This window comes from Haliaeetus leucocephalus, unplaced genomic scaffold (assembly GCF_000737465.1).
Source record: "Haliaeetus leucocephalus isolate CR32 unplaced genomic scaffold, Haliaeetus_leucocephalus-4.0 Scaffold262, whole genome shotgun sequence".
In the NCBI taxonomy this organism is placed as follows: Eukaryota; Metazoa; Chordata; class Aves; order Accipitriformes; family Accipitridae; genus Haliaeetus; species Haliaeetus leucocephalus.
The window spans coordinates 4,027,826-4,049,258 of NW_010972698.1; the positions used below are offsets into that span (position 1 = coordinate 4,027,826).

Genomic DNA, 21,433 nt, shown 5'->3' on the forward strand with positions numbered 1-21,433 from the left:
CTCATTTGTAAGGAAAAAAACAGTATCTGGAGTAAACGGAATTCCGGGGAGTGAACCTTATCCAAGTACTGCTCCCCCCCACCCCAGATATTTCAACATCTAAAAAATACATGTTTATAATTTATCTTGTTTTGGCTATCTCTATCACCTCTTTTTTTACATCTACCCAATAAATAATCAAAAAGTGTTACTTTGATGCAGACTGTTATGATATGGAGCTGCTAAGAGATTGAAGTGTCAGTACTGCTAACACAGACTTATAAAGAGAGGGGTGGAGAAATTTCATGTTACCATAAATAGCTTCTAAAGGCAGCTAAGGGCATTTTCCCTTGCTGATATTTAAAAAACAGAAATTGCTCTACCTGGGACCACATTAACAACACTATGAAGCTTACAGTAACACTTTTCCATTTACCTATGACCTGCACATCAGTAAATGGAAAAATAGGTATATGATACATAAGTAATTGATATACAGTGTCAGAATACTGCAAAAAAAAAAGAAAGTATCTTCAAAATCTGAAGGAACACAACATAGAAAAAGTGTTCACTTTGACACATACACTATAATTAGTAGGCTTGTTAAGCAAAATATAAACATGCTGTTATTCACATAAAACTAGCATCAGCTAAACAATTGGTATTTTCTATAAGACAATGATATTCCCAGTAGGACTGACGTTATGTGAGAAAAATATATGCATATGTTTAGTAGCTACATTTACTAACATATTCATGTAATTATTGCATACTTAGATTAGATGAGGGACTGACTCATTTATTTTGGACTACACTCAAAGTGTCACCCAACTGAAGTTAAATGGGGTTTCACATGCAGTGAGGAAATATCAGTGTAAACGATATTTTAATTTGAGAATAAATGTATCTAAATATATAAATATGTACATATATAAATATATAAGTAAAAGTATCTAAATACAAGTATCTAATGCAAGATTTCTTTAGTACAGTTAAAAAATGAAGCATGTATTTCACTGTACATCTTCACATCCTTTTTTTTTTCTTTTGAAAACCAACCTTTTAAACCATCTCATTGAAATGGCTTACATGCATTCTTTTTGTGAGATCTACACAATATCCCAACAACTCTTGAGAGAGTAACAGCATAGCACAATGAACACTACAGCTACCAGAAATTCCTGTAAAAATAATTTCAGGCAAGAACACTCGATCTGATTTCTTGTTTTTAAAAGCAACAAGAAATTTCACCAAAGACTAACAACCAATAAAGTAATTAATTAGCAAACTTGCTTAGGGATATGTTTTCTTGCTTTCGAAGAACAGATCTCTATGTAGTACCCAAGGCTGCTCTTTCTCTGGAATAAAATTTCACTTCAAAGTTACCTGTACAGATTTTTCTCCAATTTGAAAGTTGGAGAAATTTCAGTCTCTTAATATATTAAACATTTGGGAAAATTCACTGTAATTTCTATTGCTTTAAAGCAGCAAAATAGAGTAAATCATCATCAATAGGCTAAAAAGAACAACCTATCGCAGCCATAACTAAACTAAGAAGAACTGCTGCCTTGCAAAAATAAAAGGATGGGCAACATTATACATAATATAGCTATACATAGAAGTAAATTGGCAGATGTTAATGTTGGGACAGATGCTAGTAGTAGACGAACTTTTAGATAAAATTACATGACTCAGGTTCAGTTGGCTTTGAAAAGAGGAAAACATGTCAAAATATTTGCATGAAATAAAAAACCAGACCAATCTGCACATTATGACAAGTGACAAGTTAGACTTCTTTCTCCAACCAAAACCAGGTATCAAGAAACTAACTGCATGGAACACAAGTTCATTTTTCAATTGCAGAGGAAGAAAGATTATTAACTTAGAAAAATCCCTAAACCAAACATCATTCTTATTACTGGCTTATATGTTTCATCCATTTCCTCCCCACATCTTGTATTTGTCTTTTTAATTAGGTACTTACATAGCTTTGGGGCTACCTTCCCAGAGAGGGCCAATTTTATCACATGCAAATCACTATAGCAAGAAAACTGCCAACAGAAAATGTGGGGTCTTACGCTACTAAGTGCTTCTGAGGTACAGAACTAACTTAAAACTTGTATAAAGCAACACTGAGAATTTATTCCCCATACTGGGAAACAGCCCAACATCATCCTTCCAGCCATCCTTTAGAACACATCAGGGACGTGACTGAGCAGAATGACATTAACAATACATTGCTACAGTGGCTACCTAGAGGTTGATGCAGCCAGATGTACAGAAGAACTGTCTTGACAAACGAGGGTTATAAGGATACCTCTGTTGCCTGTTTTGGACCTGAAGAGTAGAAGTAGGCTTAAACGTTCTAAGGTTAATGTAACAACTATTTGCAACATACCTGTGCAGCACTGTAAACCATCTGATACAGCCTGTTCATTTTTATCTTGCACAGAATCTTCATGTTGACATTCATCCAAGCTATAAAAAGAAAGTTATAGTATATATATATTTAAAACCTATTTAACCTCAAGCACTATGCAGCAAAAGTTCAAACTTTGACAGATTTCTAGTGATAAATGATACAAGCTCAAATGAGTGAGCACTAGTAGCTGTGCTACCTCATATCACGAGACTTGTAATATAGCAGCTTGACATAACGAGACCTACTACACTCAGTGAACCAGTTTTGAAGAGCGCAGGACAAGAACTGCTGTATTTCTTTGGTTTATGAAGTAAAGTATTTTGCACTCAAAAAAACCCAGTGTTTGTTGCCCTCTACTGGGCACCTACTGGAAATAGTGTGACACTAAAAGCTGAACATCACGGACGGCCAACAGGTTTATGACTTGATTCTAAAAAGTGGTTGCACAGCATGCTGCTGCACTTTCATATCAGCACCCTTCAGCAGTCAAAACCAAAGCATGAATGGAGCCGCATCATCACTCTGGGATCCAAAATGATAGAGAAATTCCAAATAATATATTTTCCTTTGGACATACTACCCTGTTGTAAGATCAGTTCAATCAAGCAAACTAGATTTTTGTTATATTTTCATTTTTAACCATTAAATTTTAAATTAACAGTAAGCAACTATTCTCTAACAATCTCTAATGAATGACCTAGGATATCATGCAGGAGAAAAATGTAACAGCCTGCAGCCACAACATGGTAAAATAAGCTCTTAGGCCCGTTTATTCCTTTCTTCTTTGCTCCATTCGTCTTACTATAAACTCACCGTGATGTCTGAATAAACTTAGGAAAAATACTATCTTGATTATCTTGCATCACAAACAACTGAGATGTAGGGAAGACTTTGTTAAGGTACCATTAAAATTCCAGACTACCAAAGTTGTTACTAATAAAAATATTGTAACTGCGAATACACAGGGACAATATACAGACAGTGAAAAAGGAATCAAAGCTGAACATGCTGTTTAGTGAGACATTCTGTATTTCAGTCATAAGAATTTACATTTTTTTCCCCAATTTTTCCCATTTCATCCTAGGATATATCCTGAAAATTTCATGTCAATGTTTCATAACATGGAAAATGTCTAAAATCTAGTGAAAAGATAAAAGGAAATACATTGTGGTTTTTTAGTATGAAAGTACATTTTATGAAATGTACTATCATTGTGGTATGAGCTAAGTACTGGAGTGACCTTCTTGAGATCTCCAACTCTAGGCACAAAAGAATCCTCGCTTAAGCAGCACGAACCATGCAACTGAGGTTTCAGCCACCTAATTTTGTAAACAAAAAAAGCTGCCACATAGAGAACTTTAAAACAGTGTGACCCTACTTGCTTCCCACCACCCACCCAAGCTTCTGAGCAGAGTTGTGTTGAAAATGTTGGTAAATGAAAATTTGTGTTTCTATGTAACTTTGCAGTACAAAGTATTTCTCAAATTTTGAGGTCCGGGGCAACCTCAGAAAGATACATGCAAGATGTCAGACCTAAGTTTTTGCAGTGGTATTTTTATGTTTTCAGATGAAAGGTAGTAGGAAAGTTTGCCTCTCTGTAAAATGGTAATTCATTAATTACATTGTGCTTCTTATGGTATTATTTCTAGATAAAAGAACATTTCCATGAAAATAGTATCTTACAAAGAATTAATTCCTTTTACAAAAACCATCATGGAAAGCAACTACTGTGTATGCATAACAATGAATTAAACATTTATATACCAGCTATATTAATACATTTTCAAGCCAAAAGAAGACATTTTCAAAAGTATTAACAAAAGTAGTCTAACTGACAATTAATGCCCACAAAACTAATTCTCACTTCTGAGACTCGGACTTCTCAACAAGAGACATGAAAATCTAGCAAAATGTTAGGACAGGCTTGCTCAGAAATCAACATGTCAAGGTAGATACATGCCAACTTCCCTCTTCATTAAAGCAGAAGATTAAAACAACCATACTGCTGAAAAGTTGCTATTATGGAAGTGGTTTCTTTTTCCTTTAAAACTGAGGTGAATAGGCTCTGATTTAGAGCTAGTAGAGCCTCTAAAAAATATGAAAATAAGTTGCCATAATTTTCCCCCACTTCTTTCACAGATCTGTAGCTGGGATGATTTCTCCTACCTGCCCGACATGTTATTCCTACCGGACTGCTTTGTGCTGGATGTGCGTACAGTGTAACTTGAGCTAAGTTCATAAGGGAAACCTACTTGTCTATACACAGTTTATATGCTGCTTTGCCAGCCAGTATGTCTGCAAGCCACCTGATATAACCCAAACCCTTCCATTTACTGCAATATGCTGTGGCTGTTGTACACCTAAACACCCACATTCCTATTTTGCCCATGCCAACTTTATGAGAACGTGTGCCATGCCAAATTTGCTATTCCCAGCCTGCATTTTGCAGCCTCCCTCTTTTCACAGATGCCCACTCGCAAAAAAGCCTTTATTCAGTATTTCCAGATGCACTGGTATTCATCTTTTCAGTCATTTTACTTTAAAGTACCGTCAACAAAAATAACATTAATCAAAATAGATAGCAGATGAATACTTTCAGAAAATACTGGGAAAATAAGCATGTCTTGTGCTTCACACCTATTTCCTAAGCACTGGGACTAAATGTGATAAATAAAATTGAGAAAGAAAATAGTTACATCTTGTAGCTATGCCCAAATGATGGAAGGAATGAAAGTGCCCCAACCCCCCCCCCCCTCACTGATATAACTGGTAAAAGCCTTATTTTATAGACTGGTTTGAAATAACTTAACTCAACTGTCATGACAGCATTATGGTATACGCATCTACCATGCAGGTAACAAAGAAACCAAACAGACTTCTACAATAATTTTACAAGTCTACACAAATTGATTGTTGATATTTACCAATTTCTCCCTGAAAAATTCTGATATATGTGAAAAAGGGGTCTGAAGGAAACATCAAATTCTAGGAAACTTTCAGTCATGGAAACCTCAAGCTGAATTTCCCCATATGATAGAATCCTCATCCCTTCGCTCTCATCAGAGGAGAGAGAAAAAGGAGAAAAGGGTCTAAGCTACATAAACATTTAGAAATGAAACTCCAAGGATAGAAGCAAGTTACTTTTAAGCAGTGTAGAATGTGAGCATGTGGTGCACCAGCAGCTCCATGGTAACTGCAATGCTAAACTTACAAAGATTAAAATGCTAAGAAAACTACTGTGGGTTTTTTTTTCACTTCCACATATAAACAAGCCTTTCTGAAATTCCTGATCTTTCCCCATTCATAATAAACTATCAATTAAACTACTTCGGGGTATATTAAATGCTTAAAAGTACATTTATGTTGAATGTCTCTACTAGCAAGGATATAAATATCAACAATAATACTAAATTAACCAGTTTCCTCTTACCTTGTTTTTTCTGAAACAATCGATAAATAAGTTACCTCAGAAATGTGGGAACTGAGGCTGTCAATAAAGACCCTTAAAATAAGCTTTTACTGTTTAAAAACAAAAAACTTAAAAAATGCTACCACATGCTGAAAAACTGCACAAAATACTTGACACAAAATAATCTAAGCTAGAATATGTACTTCAAAACATATTGCTACTGTTGTTATTTCATCAATGTATTAAAATATTTCAGTGAGAGCTGACATTCTGCTACTTCTAAGCAACAGAACAGAAACCAATGCAATTTTAAGGAATGTCAGGCTAACTTTCTATTTTTCTTTTGCAGTTTGGAGAATTCAGCACAACTTCATAGTTAATCACAGAAATACACAAGTTACCTTTTAATTATATAGAGTGAAACAGCTTTCCATAATCCAACACAGACTTTCTCCTCCTTTAGTTGGGGTTCTAGCACTAATGGCATAGAGTGGACACACAGGTAGCGAGGAGAGTAGCAGATTGAGAAAAGCAGAGAACAAAGTAAACATGCCTTAACTTTTTGCTTCACTTTTAAGAAATGGGGAGAAAACATTCTTCCCACCCTCCACCCCCAAGAAAAAATGGAACATTTCTCAGCAAGCAGAAGAAAACAGGATTCCTCACATTCCAAAAAACCTCCTGGTTTTCCTATGGATTTGTGCCACAAGACCATGCGAACTCCTGCACCACCTGCAGAGATGTGACCTTAAAGGCAGGTGTCACACATTTAATGAATGGGCTGCAGAGCCAGGCAACCATTTCCCCTAGAAAATGCAGTATCTACCAAGAGGACCAGAGGAAACAACAGGCGTGGGCTCAAAAGAGCCTTGTTTATCCCACAGAAAAAGCTTTTGCAAATTAGCTTCCAAGAAATGTTTTTCAAAAAATAGGCATGCTTGTAGGGCAGTAATCCCAGCAGAATGGTCAACAACTTACAGTCAACTCCATCATTACTATTGTTGCTATATCACCGGCACCATGATTCTTTGTTATAGGGGGGAAGGAAGAGGTGCTAAAAGTAAACTAAGGCGGCAACTGAGGGGTATACGTACTCAGGACACAAGCCCAAATCACCACTGCCAAAAAACCCAAACATCTGGAGTTACTGACACCAAAGAGTTCAACTACTCGAGTTACCCGAGCTGTGTTTGGAACAAATGACAAGAATTTATGGCCGTTAAACAAAATGCAAGAAGGAAAGTAGCTTTTTATCCCAGACTAGCAAATAACAGCACTCATTCAGTTTTCTTAATAATTTCCCATTTGTAGTTATTTCATTAGGTTCCAGACTTGTCAGGGCTCTGGATTTGAAATTCCTATCTGTTTTTTTAAAATTCCCTCTCTGGATCCAAAATGAGTTCAATAAAGACTGAGTGTTGGGTAGTGGAAGGAGCCAAGTGGCTTCTCAGGCACAACTATACTTACACCTCTGTAGCATCAAGGATGATGTATAGCTTAACCACTGCTAGCAAATCCATTAATGCTATTACTGTGTTCACTCTGCTTGCTAATTAAGCATCCCTCCCTCCTACCTTTGACTTTCCTACTTAAACTGTAATCTCTCTGAAACAAAGACTACATATATTACTCTGCTTACCACAATGAACACGTTGCTATATATTCCATAAGTAGCACTAGTAGCAATATAAAAATGTTTAATACACACTCAAAATTGTTTCAGAATAAAATAATCCAATATATTTGAACTAGAATCAGTGCAGAGGAAGTGAACAGAAAATATTAAACTCTACCCTCATCTGTTCTTTCACTTCATTTCATTTCCATACAGATTCCTGACCTGTAAAAGCTTCACTTCAAATATCTTTGTTTCATCATTGTAATTATTTAACATAATTAACTTCATGTGACTTACCCACATTTTCTTCTTGCAGACCGTGTGAAATAGGGGTAAGATGATACAGGAATAACAGATGCACTTCCCCTTAAAGCAGGAAATTCACCATTATTTTACAGTATTTATTTAAATGGAAATACACAAAGCAAAGAACATGCATGTTTTTCTTTCAGGCAGAACTAACCTAAGACACTCAAATGCTGGAATTTTTCTTATGGAACAGAAATCCACTAACAAGTTTGCTGTAACACTGCCAAGACAGAACTTCTATTCACCAGGATTCTCTTAGTCTTAAGTTTTTCTTCAATCCTAATTATATTTCATCTTATTTTCCCTCAAAATATTCTGAATACCCACCCTCTTCCCACATTATGACTTTTGGATGGGAAAAGTTAAGAAGAAAAAATATACCCTTTACGGCATGAGAAATCCACTACAAAAAAAAAAAGATGTGACTGGCTAGATTTTTGCAACTTTAAATCTGTCAATGTATACACCAGGCTTTTAATACTAAGTATGGGTACATTAGATTTTGCACAAACATTGCAACAAAGGGCAGTCTTATACAAGCAGATATTTTACTCTTGAATTTAATATGGTTGTATCATATTACTTTGTTTTATTCCACTTCCTTATATTGGACTGATATCCTTTGTCTATGTCTGACTATATGCAATACAATTTCATGAAATCCCATCACAAGCAGAACCACAGTACTACAAATTATTTCAAGCCTTCAGGTTAGCACATGACCACCATGTACCTGCCCTTCTGACAGCAAGTCACAGGTACAGGCAGCACATTCCATTAATCAGAAAGAAAAAAATGGTATGTTTGAAATTAAAGAACAGGTATACCAGATCCTGATTCTGCATCGTCAGTGAAGAAATCTTATTTCCTCACACCACTGTGACTGTTGCTTGTTCCACTGCTATGCCACTAAACTATATATGGTTCAAGTGTTAACTACTTCTATTTCAAATCTGCGAGATTAACAACAAAGTAGCATAAATATTAATCAGAAGAGAGCACTGCAAACCAGACACCTGCTTTAATAGATTCCTCTTTAGCCTGAACAGTATAATTGTCATCAACTGATGCTAGGAAAAGTACCTAACTACCTTTTAAAGATTAAACTATATATGCTTTTAAAGTTTTCTTATATATTTTCTATGGCCTGGGGTCTGAACTAATTTCTAGAAACACTTTTTAGAAGATCCACTACATATTTATGAAGAGAGCTTACTGTTCTGCATCTGTATTTAATCTGCACGGTATCTTTCTCTTGACTGAACTCTTTTTTGGCAGTAGAGTTGGGTGTTGATGTTGTTCCCCAGGAGTGCAATGTTGCCCCAGAAAAGACTTAACTTCTTTATTTTGAAGGTTGGTGTTTTTTCCCTTGTGACCACAGTCTTCTTTGGACACAGCAGAACTTTCAAGAGACTGAGAAGTATCTTTCTGCAACAACAGTTAATTAAGAGTTTCAAAGTACTTAAAGCTATTGCTTCCAACTTAAAAACCTGCAAGCTTTAAAATAACTTTTAAAGGAATAGAACAATTTACCCTACCTTCTGAAAGTCATGTTATAACTAGCAGAAATTATCTTCTAAAAATATTAATAAGATAAATTCTGTCTAGAAAGTGACAGTGAGCATGTTGCAGTAGTTGCCTCTCTCACATTGTAATTTACTTTAGGGACATCCAGTCAGTCAAACAAGTAACTTCTAAATAATTACATAGTTTTATGGAGAACTGCCGTAACACTTTCAGAAAAGCACTGAAGCACTGCTTTTTAAAAAGTTCTAAATTATGACTTTCAAAAATTTTGCTCCCAAAATAGCAAATGAAGTTAATCAAGAGACAACATAACTAGGCTCTGCACTCAGATGCAAAATTCTCCATTGTAATTATGATCATAGTTGCTTAAGTGCTATAGCATTAATTCTCAAACACTGTACCTGAACAAGTTCCACTCCTGAGGCTTCTTCAGTTGCATTGCTACAGCTTACGTATCTTATGGCACTAATTATTCCCTGAACAGCAATGCGCTTGTGTTCTCTGTAGTGCAAGTCTTCAATCTCTTTCCCCGTTTCACCTATGGCTTTCAAAACCGATTCAACTGCAAAAAAGAAATTTCCATAAACAAATTTTAAAGAAATACAGCATCAAAATGTCTGAATGCAAGACTGAAAAGAAATGATAATTTGTTATTAAATATTAAATCAATTTAATAATTATATTTTTGAATAATTTTAAATCTTTTTGTTGTTCATACCACATGGAAAACAATGTAAACAATAAACCTTTTTATCTCACAAGCATCTTTTAGGATGCATTATCAGATATCACAATTTCTGTTTCAGGTGAAATTTCTAGTTCACTGTATTCTTCAGTATAACTGTCTTTAATTCTGATTTAGCAAAATATTCAAAGTAAAACTTCTGAGGAGATCTGTAACTTATGTAAGCTGCTACAGTTCTCTTGCAGCTAATGGTGCCGTGATACTTTCTGTAAGATGAGGACTTAGCCTATGATACATTTAGTCACAAAAGGGAGTTTTTCTTAAATGACATTACAAATTTGTGTAATCACTAATAGTAACTGTGTTGCTTTTTAATTGATGCTTTAAATGCTTGGAGTAAGACTGAACTGAAAAAGGCTACACATCGTAAAGTTATTCGACGGTATGATACCTTTATTGTTTTTACAATATTTCAAAAAGTTATTTGGAGGTCGTGGAAAAGGATAATAGCCACCAATGACAGTTTTCTTCATTTGATCTGCTTCGCTTTGTGTTTTAGTCCACTGAATGAAGTTTTTCACTTTGGTATCCTTGGTGTATGGCTGGCCCTTGTGCCACCCTTTTAAAACAAAAATAATCAGGTATCAAAACCAAAGCAGGTTACTGTCACCTGTTCTCATCTTGAAACTATCCTGAACAATACGTAGAAAAACTGAATTAACTAAAACTGGACTAGAGAATACAAAAGACACCTTTCCACTAGCCAACAGTGTTTTATGAAACGAGTATCTTGAATTCCTTGACTAACGCTTGCATTTGACACTGAAAGTTAGACAAATGTTAAGCAATAGAAAGAAATAAAACAACTAGCAAAAATGCTACTAGAATATTTTCTCACAGGAGCATACGAAACAACAAAATGATCAGAAATTGTTTTATTAGCAGGAAAGAGCAAACAAATCATCATCATAGGGTTCAGCAAAGATTGTTACTGACAGGTAATTGGCAAGGTACATATTCATTGTTGGCTGGTTTAAAACCAAGATATGGACTAAATATCAGTTTTATCAAACAAATTGTAATCTGACCAGGTCTACGTCTAACCTGTGACCTGAAACAGACCTTACCCAATGGTTTGCAATCTCCAGCTGTAGTTCTCATTTAGGACCCAAACAGACATAAAATGAACTAAAGCTTAAGTATTTAATTAGAAAATTAAGCACAAAATATACTGAAGGAAAGCAAAGGAAAAAAACCAACCTCTCAAACCCTTCATTTAGGAATAAATTAAATCATTAGAACATTAACAAAAAGACTAGCTTGCTTTGCTAGTCCAATTAAGCACAAAACACCCTACCCAGCTTGTCAGGAAAGATCATGTGTCTAGAACTAACTATGTTCAGGTACTTTTTGGGAACATATTTTTCTCTATTCCTACTTGTCAGCAGAAAGATTCAGACTGGGTGACTGATATGTTAGTAACACTTAAGAAATAAGCTGTATAAACAAAGGAAAGATACACCTATTGAATCTTATACTCCCTTGCAATTAGGCCAGTACATCTGCAACACTGCTATAATCTGCCTCCTGATTCAAGAGCAAATATACTACAAACAGCTATGCCTGGTCCTGCCTGTGACATGCTGACTGGTGGCATCTAGTGTACAGTATCACAGGACCATAAAGAGTATTGTAACTGCAGATGGGAGTATTCAAACAAGACTATCTAGAAGGAATGCTCCTTCAGTGCAGCTCAGCATCACATCCCTTCCCAGACCATGTGGTCTGTGTAAGGCCTGGTACATTGGGAAAGCTGAAACATAGCTCTCCAAATATTTGGTGAAAAAGATTACCTAAGATAAATTTAGGACAACTATACCTTTTTTTTTTTTTTTTTTTTTTGTAACAAGGAAATCTGTAAGCCAGAAAAGCTTCAAGTGATTTTTAAATGTTTTTAAAGAAGTGGCAATCTACATTGCTACACTATCAAAGGATTAAAACAGTATGAAAGAATTAGTAAACATATGACTTCAACTAATAATGCTTAGGTACTTTTCACAAGAAACACCCATTAATGGCTCACAAGAATGCAATTGGCCTTTTTCTTTTTCAGTGGTATTTCATTATTAACTCAGAATGATTTCTGACAGGGAAACTAATATTATGCACTGATTATTTTGTTGTAAAACAAAAATACCCTTTTCCAAAGAAATAAGATGAGAACTACATAAACCTAAAACTAGTTTAAAGTTACCTGTAATGAATATTTGACTTTCATTTGAAGTCGTAAGGTAAATTGTGCTGGAAGGATTGTCAGTGAGGTCCCGTACCACTCTCATCTGTGTACACACCAAATATGTCACTGGAGAAAAAAAAAACCTTCAGTTTTTTTCCTGGTATTTCACTGATTTTAGAATGTCAAGACTGACACACACTGGATTAATTTTCTTAAGTGCTCTAAACAAGACATTTTAGTTCTTGACCCTACAAATGCTTCAGCATGTATTGAGCCTCTGTTATAAATTACAACATGGAGATGCAATTAAATTTTCAATTTAATAACTGTGCAAGGAAATTCAGCATACATATTAGGACTAAAACATGAGATACTTCATCAGGTAAGATATCAATGAAACAAATAGTAAACATGTGGATATTAGATGGCTGTGCTTCTTAAGGATAAAAAGCATAAAATCACGGAAAGCACAAGAAATCATGACATGCCACTGCAAAACTTATAAATTAGTACAAACTCACTCTTTTGTTAATATCTCAGTTAAACACTGAATGTCATTCTTTGCCATTTCCTCAGAACTCTCAAGATGAATGCAGCCATAATCTTAACAGGGTTGTGCAGCTGGTCCCACATCATATGATGTAAAAAATGCACATGACACCAACCAGAGTTAATGGAAGGGTGAGTGCTTGGAGGAGAAGAGAAAGAAGGCCAGAAGAAATATTTAAAGCTCTTTTAAAAACCTTAATTAAGGATTCCCCAGTTTCAAATTTGTGATTCTTAGCTCACATGAAATAACTAACACAGCTTTTCCGCTTTCACCTCTCCCTTCCTCCAATCCTCTTAAATTATTCCTGTCTATAAAAAAAATAATACTTATTTACAGGACAAAAGGAGTAATACATTTGACCAGCTGCCTTCTCTATTTGCCTCAGATGCAAGATATGTTGCCCCAGGTGCTTCGCTTAAGTTTCTGTTTGAAAATAATGAGATCAGATGAGCCCCAGGCCCAGCTGTCCATCTGTTTTCTTTAGACTAACTGGCAGATGGCAATATAAGGGTTTCAAATACTTAAAACTATTTTTTTTTATTTTTAAATTTTAATTTCTGATCAGCTGTTTTCTATCTGAGAAGATAAACCATGGCAATATTTTATTCTGTGGCAATTATACTCAGAATTTGAAATTAGCAACCAACTAGAACACTGTAAGTCATTGTTAATAAGTATTATAGAGAGATTAATACTTGGGTGAATATGCTCAAACACATCTGGCTGAGAAGTTGCAAATAATTCCAGTATGAATGGTTGGTCTGAGGTCCCATCAATGGCATGTGCCCAACGATAGAGCCAGAAATCTTCACCATGTTCTATATAAACAAATATTAAGAAAAATGTATAAGCATTTATTCAGAAAGTTAAAAATTGTTTGATAAATTCTGAAAGTCATATTTATAGAAAAACCTCTCTTTCTTGCTCGTTCAGCCCTTCCTACAAATGTCACAAGACCAATAACATCACAGGAATGATTGTTTGGTAAGTCATCGAGTTCTGACCTAAAACCAAAACAAAGCAAAAACGTAAGTATTGGTTAATAACAAAACATAAAGCTTTCTCAGAAACTTTTCAAAAAACATTTCCAATTAACGTTCAGTGTAATGTAGTGAAATTTAAGTTCCAGCTTGATAACCAACAAAATTCTATTTTACCTTGTGATAAACCGATATTTAACTTCAGGTAATCCCCACTCTGGCTTAACCATTTCTTCTGGAATAATACTTATTTTAGTAGGAGGGTCTCGAACATTAAGGCTGATTTCTGACAAAGAAAAAAAAAAGTCAGTAACATTTAAGGCATGAATACAAATTTAAAAAAAAAACCTTAAAAAAAACCACCAAAAACCCAGCATAAAGTTTCTTAAATGAAATATTCCAACTTTGTCTCACTGCTTGTGAAATTATTAATCAATTCCTCTGACTTTACGTTTTCATCAAAATAAAGTAAGGAATTCAGGCAGAGCATGCAACAATGCAATTTTATAATCTGAGAAATGTTAAGCTTTCCAATTCCCTACATGAGCCAATCAGTCCAATCCAGCCAGATATTTTAAAACCAGCAACAGGAACTAATACAATATTGGTTAGATACAAAGTACTTTTTATGCTAGCTTCATTCTCAAATGTCACTAAGATCTAAAATTGACTTGCAGACAATGAAATAAAACAGAAGACAGAACTAGCAGATTAGAACTTCCACACCTGATACCAGTTCAGGTAGTTATTAATATGATAGAAATACGCCATGGCCATGGAGGAAAACAAAAAGTCTTCTCATGTCTATTCTATAGCACCTGAAAAATCTAATTTATTGAGCAGACTGTTTAGATGCCAAATAACAAAAATGGTGGAGCACTGGGGGAAGCAAGGGGTTCTGCAACCAGATACAAAATACAGGAGGAATGGCTTCAGCATCTAGAATACACAAGGTGGTACTCTATTGTGTCTCTCGTAACAAGACAAATCTTGCTGGTATGAAAAAGACAGATTCTGATGAAGTTTCTACAAGATACTTGGGCTTGGGTAAGTGATTATTCAAATAATGCAAACAGAAAAGTAATTAAATAGGTATAAATGTTGTATATAACTGTTTACATAATTACATCTGGCCCCTCACCCTAGTGGTGCAACATTAGGAAGGTGTTATACTTGAAATTGGACGCTTTACTTAAGAATTTTCTTTTGGCTGTTGCTTTATAGAAATGTATTTGGAGGACAATCGTGGTTTTGCTTACGGTATTTTAGGACAGTATCTCAGAGAAAATTCCGGAAACCAAAACTTCCCCATGCATCAAAACTATTTATCAATTGTTTCGTCATTTTGAGATTAGATGAAAGTCTCATACTCAACTCAGGACTATACCCTGGGACGATTCAGAAGCTAAGGTCAGTCCAGGCTATTAGAAACAGCAGTTTTCATCAGTACCACATAAATTCAGTGATCTGTGAAATGCACGCATTGCCTAGCAGTGGAATTCAAGGTGTTGGTACTAACTATTTAAGCTCCAAAGGTTTTAGGTCCTGAAACAGCACCTCTCAGCATGTTATACAATGTTGCAACTGTGAACAGAAGCAAGCAACGCAGAACTCCTTTCTCAGGAATCTAGGAATATGCCAGAAGCATATTGTCCTGCAAGAACTCTTAATCTGGAAAGCCCTTTCCCTTGTGACCTTGTTAACCCTCCAGATACATTTTACAACATTTACGGGTGAAGGGTTGTAAGGAAACACTGGAAAGTTGGGATCTGATGGAATTACAAATTGGAAATAGATGATGAAAAAAGTAATTGTTATGTAAGCAGTTCAGTGTAATTGACTGATTTAACTAGCTAGCTGAAGAACTTTTGGAGCACTCGTTGTGCATGCTTAAAAAACCCTGAAATGTTGCCCCATATTGGGCACACACAGAGATATTCATATTAACAGAGTAATTAGTGAGGAATTAAATTTCACTTCATCCGAACAAAAAAAACCCCATGCACCAGAAGTTGCATAAAATCCATTCTATAACTGCTCTAGAAATTTTTCTGGATATTCTGTTCTCATTAGACTCTCTTCTTACAGGATATATGGGCATAAGATCCATCAGTGCATGGTATTATGTGCTTTTTAAGTTTATATTAAGACAAAATTCTGAGCTTTGTGCTGAGAAAAGAAATAACATACTGTACATACGTTGATATGAACCGAAGATCAGTAATTTCTACAGTTTATCCGTGGTCTGAAAATACATCATGGCACTTAACTATAGACTGACTTGTAATTCTTCCATTACACACCTATTACCATTTACAGCCCATTGGCCTATTTTTCAATTTTGATCTCTTCGTTAACATTTCCACCCCAATAATGCTTGCAGAAATCACTAGTATAGTATGAGTGAAGCCGTTAAAATGAAGTGATATTTGCCCATAGCGAAAGTCACCACAGAAGGTGTATTTTATTCTGTTCTTTTCCCACAGAAAGGTTTTGTGGCAATTGTAATTGTTTTCAGGGCTGGCTTGTAATCATCAGCTTTCCTCACAAACTTCTATTCCTGGCTAAATATGTCTCTCTCCTGCCAACTCATCACAAACACTTCAGACATTAATATCTGGTTTTAAGGCAAAGATACATTAGGCAGAGAATACACCGCTTCTAGCAGTGAAAATATTACTTATTTTTGTGCACTGTAGCAACCGCAATAGGAAACTGTCATCGTTAATAATATATTATTAACATCCTTCACTAACACACATATTTGCTTGTTTCAGGGAAGTTATTTGAATTTTCTGAATGTTTGCTGTCATTTTATTCTGAGTATAAAAGCACAAAAGGGGAAAGAACTCGTGTTCAGTGAAGTAGGAGAGAAAAAAAAAAAAACGTTGACCAAATCCAGTTTGAAAAGGCTATTATTGTTATATTGCAGCACTTGTATTTCTGTAGCGTAGCTCCTTTGAATATCTGTCATACTAAACAACTGCAAGTAAGAAAATACTTTCCTATAGCCAAGGAATATTCTTCATCTGTGCACTCCCATGGTGCTGCTGTTTCAGCACAGCCAGCAGTCATCAATGTAACTTTTTATTCAGTGGACCTTTGCAGATACTCTGGGCCTTGACCACATGCACTAAAATCTAAAGTCAGATCAGGTGACAATGTGCTTCAATGACCTGGAAGAAGGTGTGAGCAGTGCACAAATGATATCTGTATTATTAAATAGGAAGTAGAATCAGATTAAAATACAGTGCCAGAAGCCCGTCTTTATGACCCAAATACGTGAAAACAGGATTAGATTTTTATTTATTTATCTTTTAAATAAAGGTTTTAACTAATTGTGGCAAACTTTGTAGACATGATCCAAATATAAACAGGGAACAATAAGAAACTGGATGCTAAGACACCTTTCAGAGTTAATATTTAAGGATATATATCCTATTAATTAGTCTCAGCAATGGTTCACCTTCTATTTTATTTCTATGAAGAGCTACCTCTTTACAGCTGTATTTCATTGAATCAAAACAGGTTTCTGCAATACTTAACCAATTGTAGCAAATCTCTTCATCTGTGAATCCCCTGGGGTTGGCAGTGTTTTAAATGGATAACTGGTTTTGATAGCATACTGTTCAAGGAGCAGTACCGTGCCAACCTTCACACTGTTATACCATTCAGGACATAATGAATTCCACAAAACCATGGACATCATGCCTGAACCATCAGCAACTTCAAAGTAAGCCTAAAGAAAGAGACAAAATACATTCATCTTTTATTTATCATCATTCTAGTATGTATTTATTTTGGATAATGCATCAGCTACTTGACTCACGAACAATTTATCTGATGATTACAAATGGATACAGAGGATGTTCCAAAACTTGTATTGAATACTATCGTTGAAGAAATCCCTGATTTCCACAAAATAATTCTTCCACAACTATTCCAGCCCAAACTCTTATTTTTCCAGTGCTCAGTAATGGTAGGTGACACCAGTTCCACTCTATGGTTTTTGGAGGAGGTTGAGGAAATACCATGCACAAGAAACAATACTGAAAAGATTCTTCTTTATCAGAGAATGCTGTATTTAGAATAACATTTCAAAATATCCATGAAGAAAAAACATATTTTGGAAGTTGAGAAGTTACAGGACCATTTGCTAAACATTCTTGATCAAAAGATGATACAAGTCTAATTTTTAGGCAAAAAAAAAAAAGCAGAAATCCATCTGCATTGCAAACCACTATCTTTTCATCGAAGTTTTTCTGACAACAAAGATTTCCACCAGATTTTTTTTTTAAACTGGGCAAACATTGAATCCATAACTAAGCACATCACTGAGCAGTGAAAAAGATTTTTAAACACTCTTATAATGGTCTTAAAAGGTAGCAATCCACTGAAAAAAAATCTCAGCTCTATCAAAATGCTTCATTTTATCCATTCATCTGTCAGCCTGAAATATCATCTGCTTTTGTTCATACTACCATTCACTCTCTTTAATATATCACCATTCTTGAACATATCTAACACCTTATGTGCTTTTGCCCCCTTGCTGCTTCTAAAATCCTCTTTTCCTTATTCCAAGTTCAATACAGAGATTATACAAATCAACAGTTTTTAGTTCATTCTAATACTCCTAATTAGCATGAACTGTGCATCCTTGGAAGTAAACCATTACATCATAGAATCTTTTGTTAGCCCATTGGTTTTTATCTAATAACAATAATTCAACACACAACGCTATCTAAAGAAGGAATGCATAAAGCAAAAAGCATGTAAAATCTGTCTCCTAACTTCTTGAGCTAAACCAGTTATGGGTATTGTTTCTACACCTAATGCCAGGAAATGTGACCGAGGAGTTGCCATGAAAAGTTAGGAGTATCGTCTAGATTGTCTGCTGAGAAGCAGCTCCAATACAAAGACCCAGATTTATCTTCATGTGCAAAGGGAATGGAAACTTGGAATAAGAGACCACCACAGCCCTTCATTAAGACACTTCATACCTCTCTCTCCCCCCATGGAAGAATTCATATGAGTTATTGGAGCTCTTTATAAAGTGTTTCTCTCCTGCATGGGGTCTGGCTGGGATAGAGTTTATTTTCTTTGTACCAGCCTGCACAGTGCCGTGATTTAGATCTGTGACTAAAATAGCATTGATAACATGCCAATGTTTAGCTGTTGCTGAATAGTTCTTGCATGGTATCAAGGTCTTTCTCTGTTTCTCACTCTGCCACCCCAGTGAGTAAGCTAGGGATGGGCAAGAGGCTGGGAGGGGACGCAGCGGAGATAGCTGACCTGAATTGACCTAGGGGATATTCCATGGCATGTAACATCATGCTCAGATATAAAATGGGCTCCTAGTCTTCCCAAAGTACCCATTGTTCAGAGACTGGCTGGGCATTGGTCTGCTGGTGAGAGGTGGTGAGTAATTGCCTTTGCATCACTTGCTTGCCTTCCGCCCTCCAACCCCCCTGCCTGGCCCCACCCTTTCCTTTTGCCCTTCACCGTCTTAAACTGTCTTTATCTCAACCCATGGGTTTTTCCTCACTTTTGCTTTTCCAATTCTCTCCCCCGTTCCCCTGGAGGGGGCAGGGGAGAGCAAACAACCAGCTGATGAGTGCTTAGCTGCTGGCTGGGACCAACCCACCACACTTCCTGTCTCCATTTCCAAGACGCTCAACACAAAAACATCACGAATAAAACATATTAGGAAAATCATTAAGAATTTACAGTAAAACAATCTATCTGGAAGTCACCAGGTGAGAGAATTAGGGGATACAAATTGTTAGAATTTATTTGCCTTTTTTTTTTTGGACAAGACAGACTAACTCCAACTTCCAAAGGATAGAGACCAGAAACATTTAGGCTGTTAAACTACTAAAAAACTCCAATTTTTTTTCCTTCACGAAAAGCTCAACTGAACTATAGTAACTGAAACACATCCACCAAAGTTTGTACATATGATCACTAAATTCACCATTTTCTACTCTAAAGGGCTCATCATTTTTGTAAAGGTGGCATTTTTAATATAAAGTAGCTACAACATCAATCTTAACTTTATGTGCTTACATGGGAATAATGATTTCCAAATATCCTACCGCTATTTGTTCAAGTGTTAACCTATGTATTTATCCCTCTTTACCTGATAAGGCATATCCATTTTTTTCTCTGGTTTCCCGTAGTACCTTAGTCTAGATTTGTGCAGGACTCTCACAAGAAGTGGATGGAAGTGAACTCTGCTTCTCCACGTCATTTCCAGCTGACCAAGAGAAGTCAGCTTGGAGACTTAGGTTAAAGGAAAAAAAAAAAGAAAAAAAGATGAAAAAAGAGTGTTCACAATTGAACATTTAAGTTTGCGGGAATGAAATGCACAGACCAGCACGTCGTATGTATCTCCTTAACGTTTCTAACATCTAAAAAGGCTCATTTGCTGATAACTACTCACCGTGAAGTCCTGTTCTGAGCTATCTGCGCGCAGCATAGTTTTGGTTTCTCTTTTTTTTTTTTTCAATTGAAAGGGACAGTGATGACGCGTTTAAAATGACACAGAAGTGTTGTCAGGAGGAGCAGAAGAGCTACTACGAAAGACATAAGCATCAGCCTGCAAGGGGCTTCCACCTCCTTCCCGCTCAAGCTTCGCGGACTGGCCTGAGCCCCTCGACGCTGACCGCGCTTTGGGCGGCAGCTGCTTGGCGGAAGCACCCGGTCCCACAGACTAGCCAAGAGACTGCTATCGGAGCGGATGTTTTTGGCATCTCAGAAGGGTGGGTACAAGCACCACAGCCACCCATTTTCAGCCAGCGCTTCGTAAAAAGAACCCTCCCAAAGTAACACGAACGCGTCAATCGCGATACACGCGGGGCGGCGGTGTCGGCGCCCAATGCGACCGGAGGGTCGCTTCTGAGCGGGGAGCCGTGCCCAGCCGCACAAGCGACGCCAGCCCCCGCACCCCCTCATCTTTGCGGGCTCCTTCACCGGCTCAGGCCTCCCCAGGGCGCCCGGCTGCCTCCGGGCCAGTTTCCGCCCCCCCTCAAGCCTCCTCCTCCTCCTCTCCGCTTACCGTCGACGTCCACCGGCGCCTGGGGCTTGTCCGCCACCCACATGTCTCCGTAGGGATCCTCGTTGTTCCACAGCGGCAGGTAGTGCTTCTTCTTCCCGCGGAGGGGCGGCTCCCGCGGAGGGGCGGCGGGCGGTGGCGGGGAGGGGAGACGGGGGGCCCGGCTCCCCCGACCCTCTCCAGCTCCTCCAGGCAGAGGAACCCGTAGTTGAGGCGCTTCTCGTCGTACAGGTAAGAGCAGCGGGTGAGGCGCAGGCGCGCGCCGGGGCGCAGGTGCGCGCGCTGCACCAGGCCGTTGAGGCGCGGCGCCAGGTAGCACCGCTCCTGGCACGCGCCGTCCGCCAGGGTCACGTCGTACCAGTACCGAGGGGCGGGCGGCGGCGGCGGCGGCAAAGGCGACGGCGACTCGGCCAGGTAGCGCTCCACCGCCACCACCGTGACGGGGGGCGGCTCCGCGGGGGCCACGCTCAGCTGGGAGGAGCCCCGCACTTCCTCAAAGACCCTCTGCAGCCAGGAGGCCTCGCCGCTCGTCGTCGTCGTCGCCGCCGCCGGCGCCGCCGCCGCCGCCCCCTGCCTCTCCTCAGCGGGGCGGGGGCTACCGCCGCGTTCTGGGGTAGGGTCCTGCATGACAGCTTCCTCACGGCCCCTCCCCCGCGCCCCGCCG

The 21,433-nt window shown here is 37.6% G+C and overlaps 1 protein-coding gene across 1 annotated transcript in view; it reads right to left on the reverse strand.

Moving 5' to 3' along the window:
- The window catches only part of LOC104832773 (chromosome unknown open reading frame, human CXorf57), a 28,860-nt gene extending 7,462 nt beyond the window's left edge, over positions 1-21,398 (reverse strand). The window contains 13 exon segments of the mRNA XM_010569136.1: positions 2,378-2,457; positions 7,726-7,794; positions 8,954-9,165; positions 9,666-9,826; positions 10,401-10,568; positions 12,204-12,311; positions 13,431-13,553; positions 13,648-13,739; positions 13,893-14,001; positions 17,262-17,454; positions 19,855-19,997; positions 20,773-20,904; positions 20,907-21,398. Coding sequence (XP_010567438.1) covers positions 2,378-2,457; positions 7,726-7,794; positions 8,954-9,165; positions 9,666-9,826; positions 10,401-10,568; positions 12,204-12,311; positions 13,431-13,553; positions 13,648-13,739; positions 13,893-14,001; positions 17,262-17,454; positions 19,855-19,997; positions 20,773-20,904; positions 20,907-21,396 — 2,080 coding nt within the window. The 5' untranslated portion in view covers positions 21,397-21,398.
- Between the last annotated feature and the right edge of the window lie 35 nt (positions 21,399-21,433).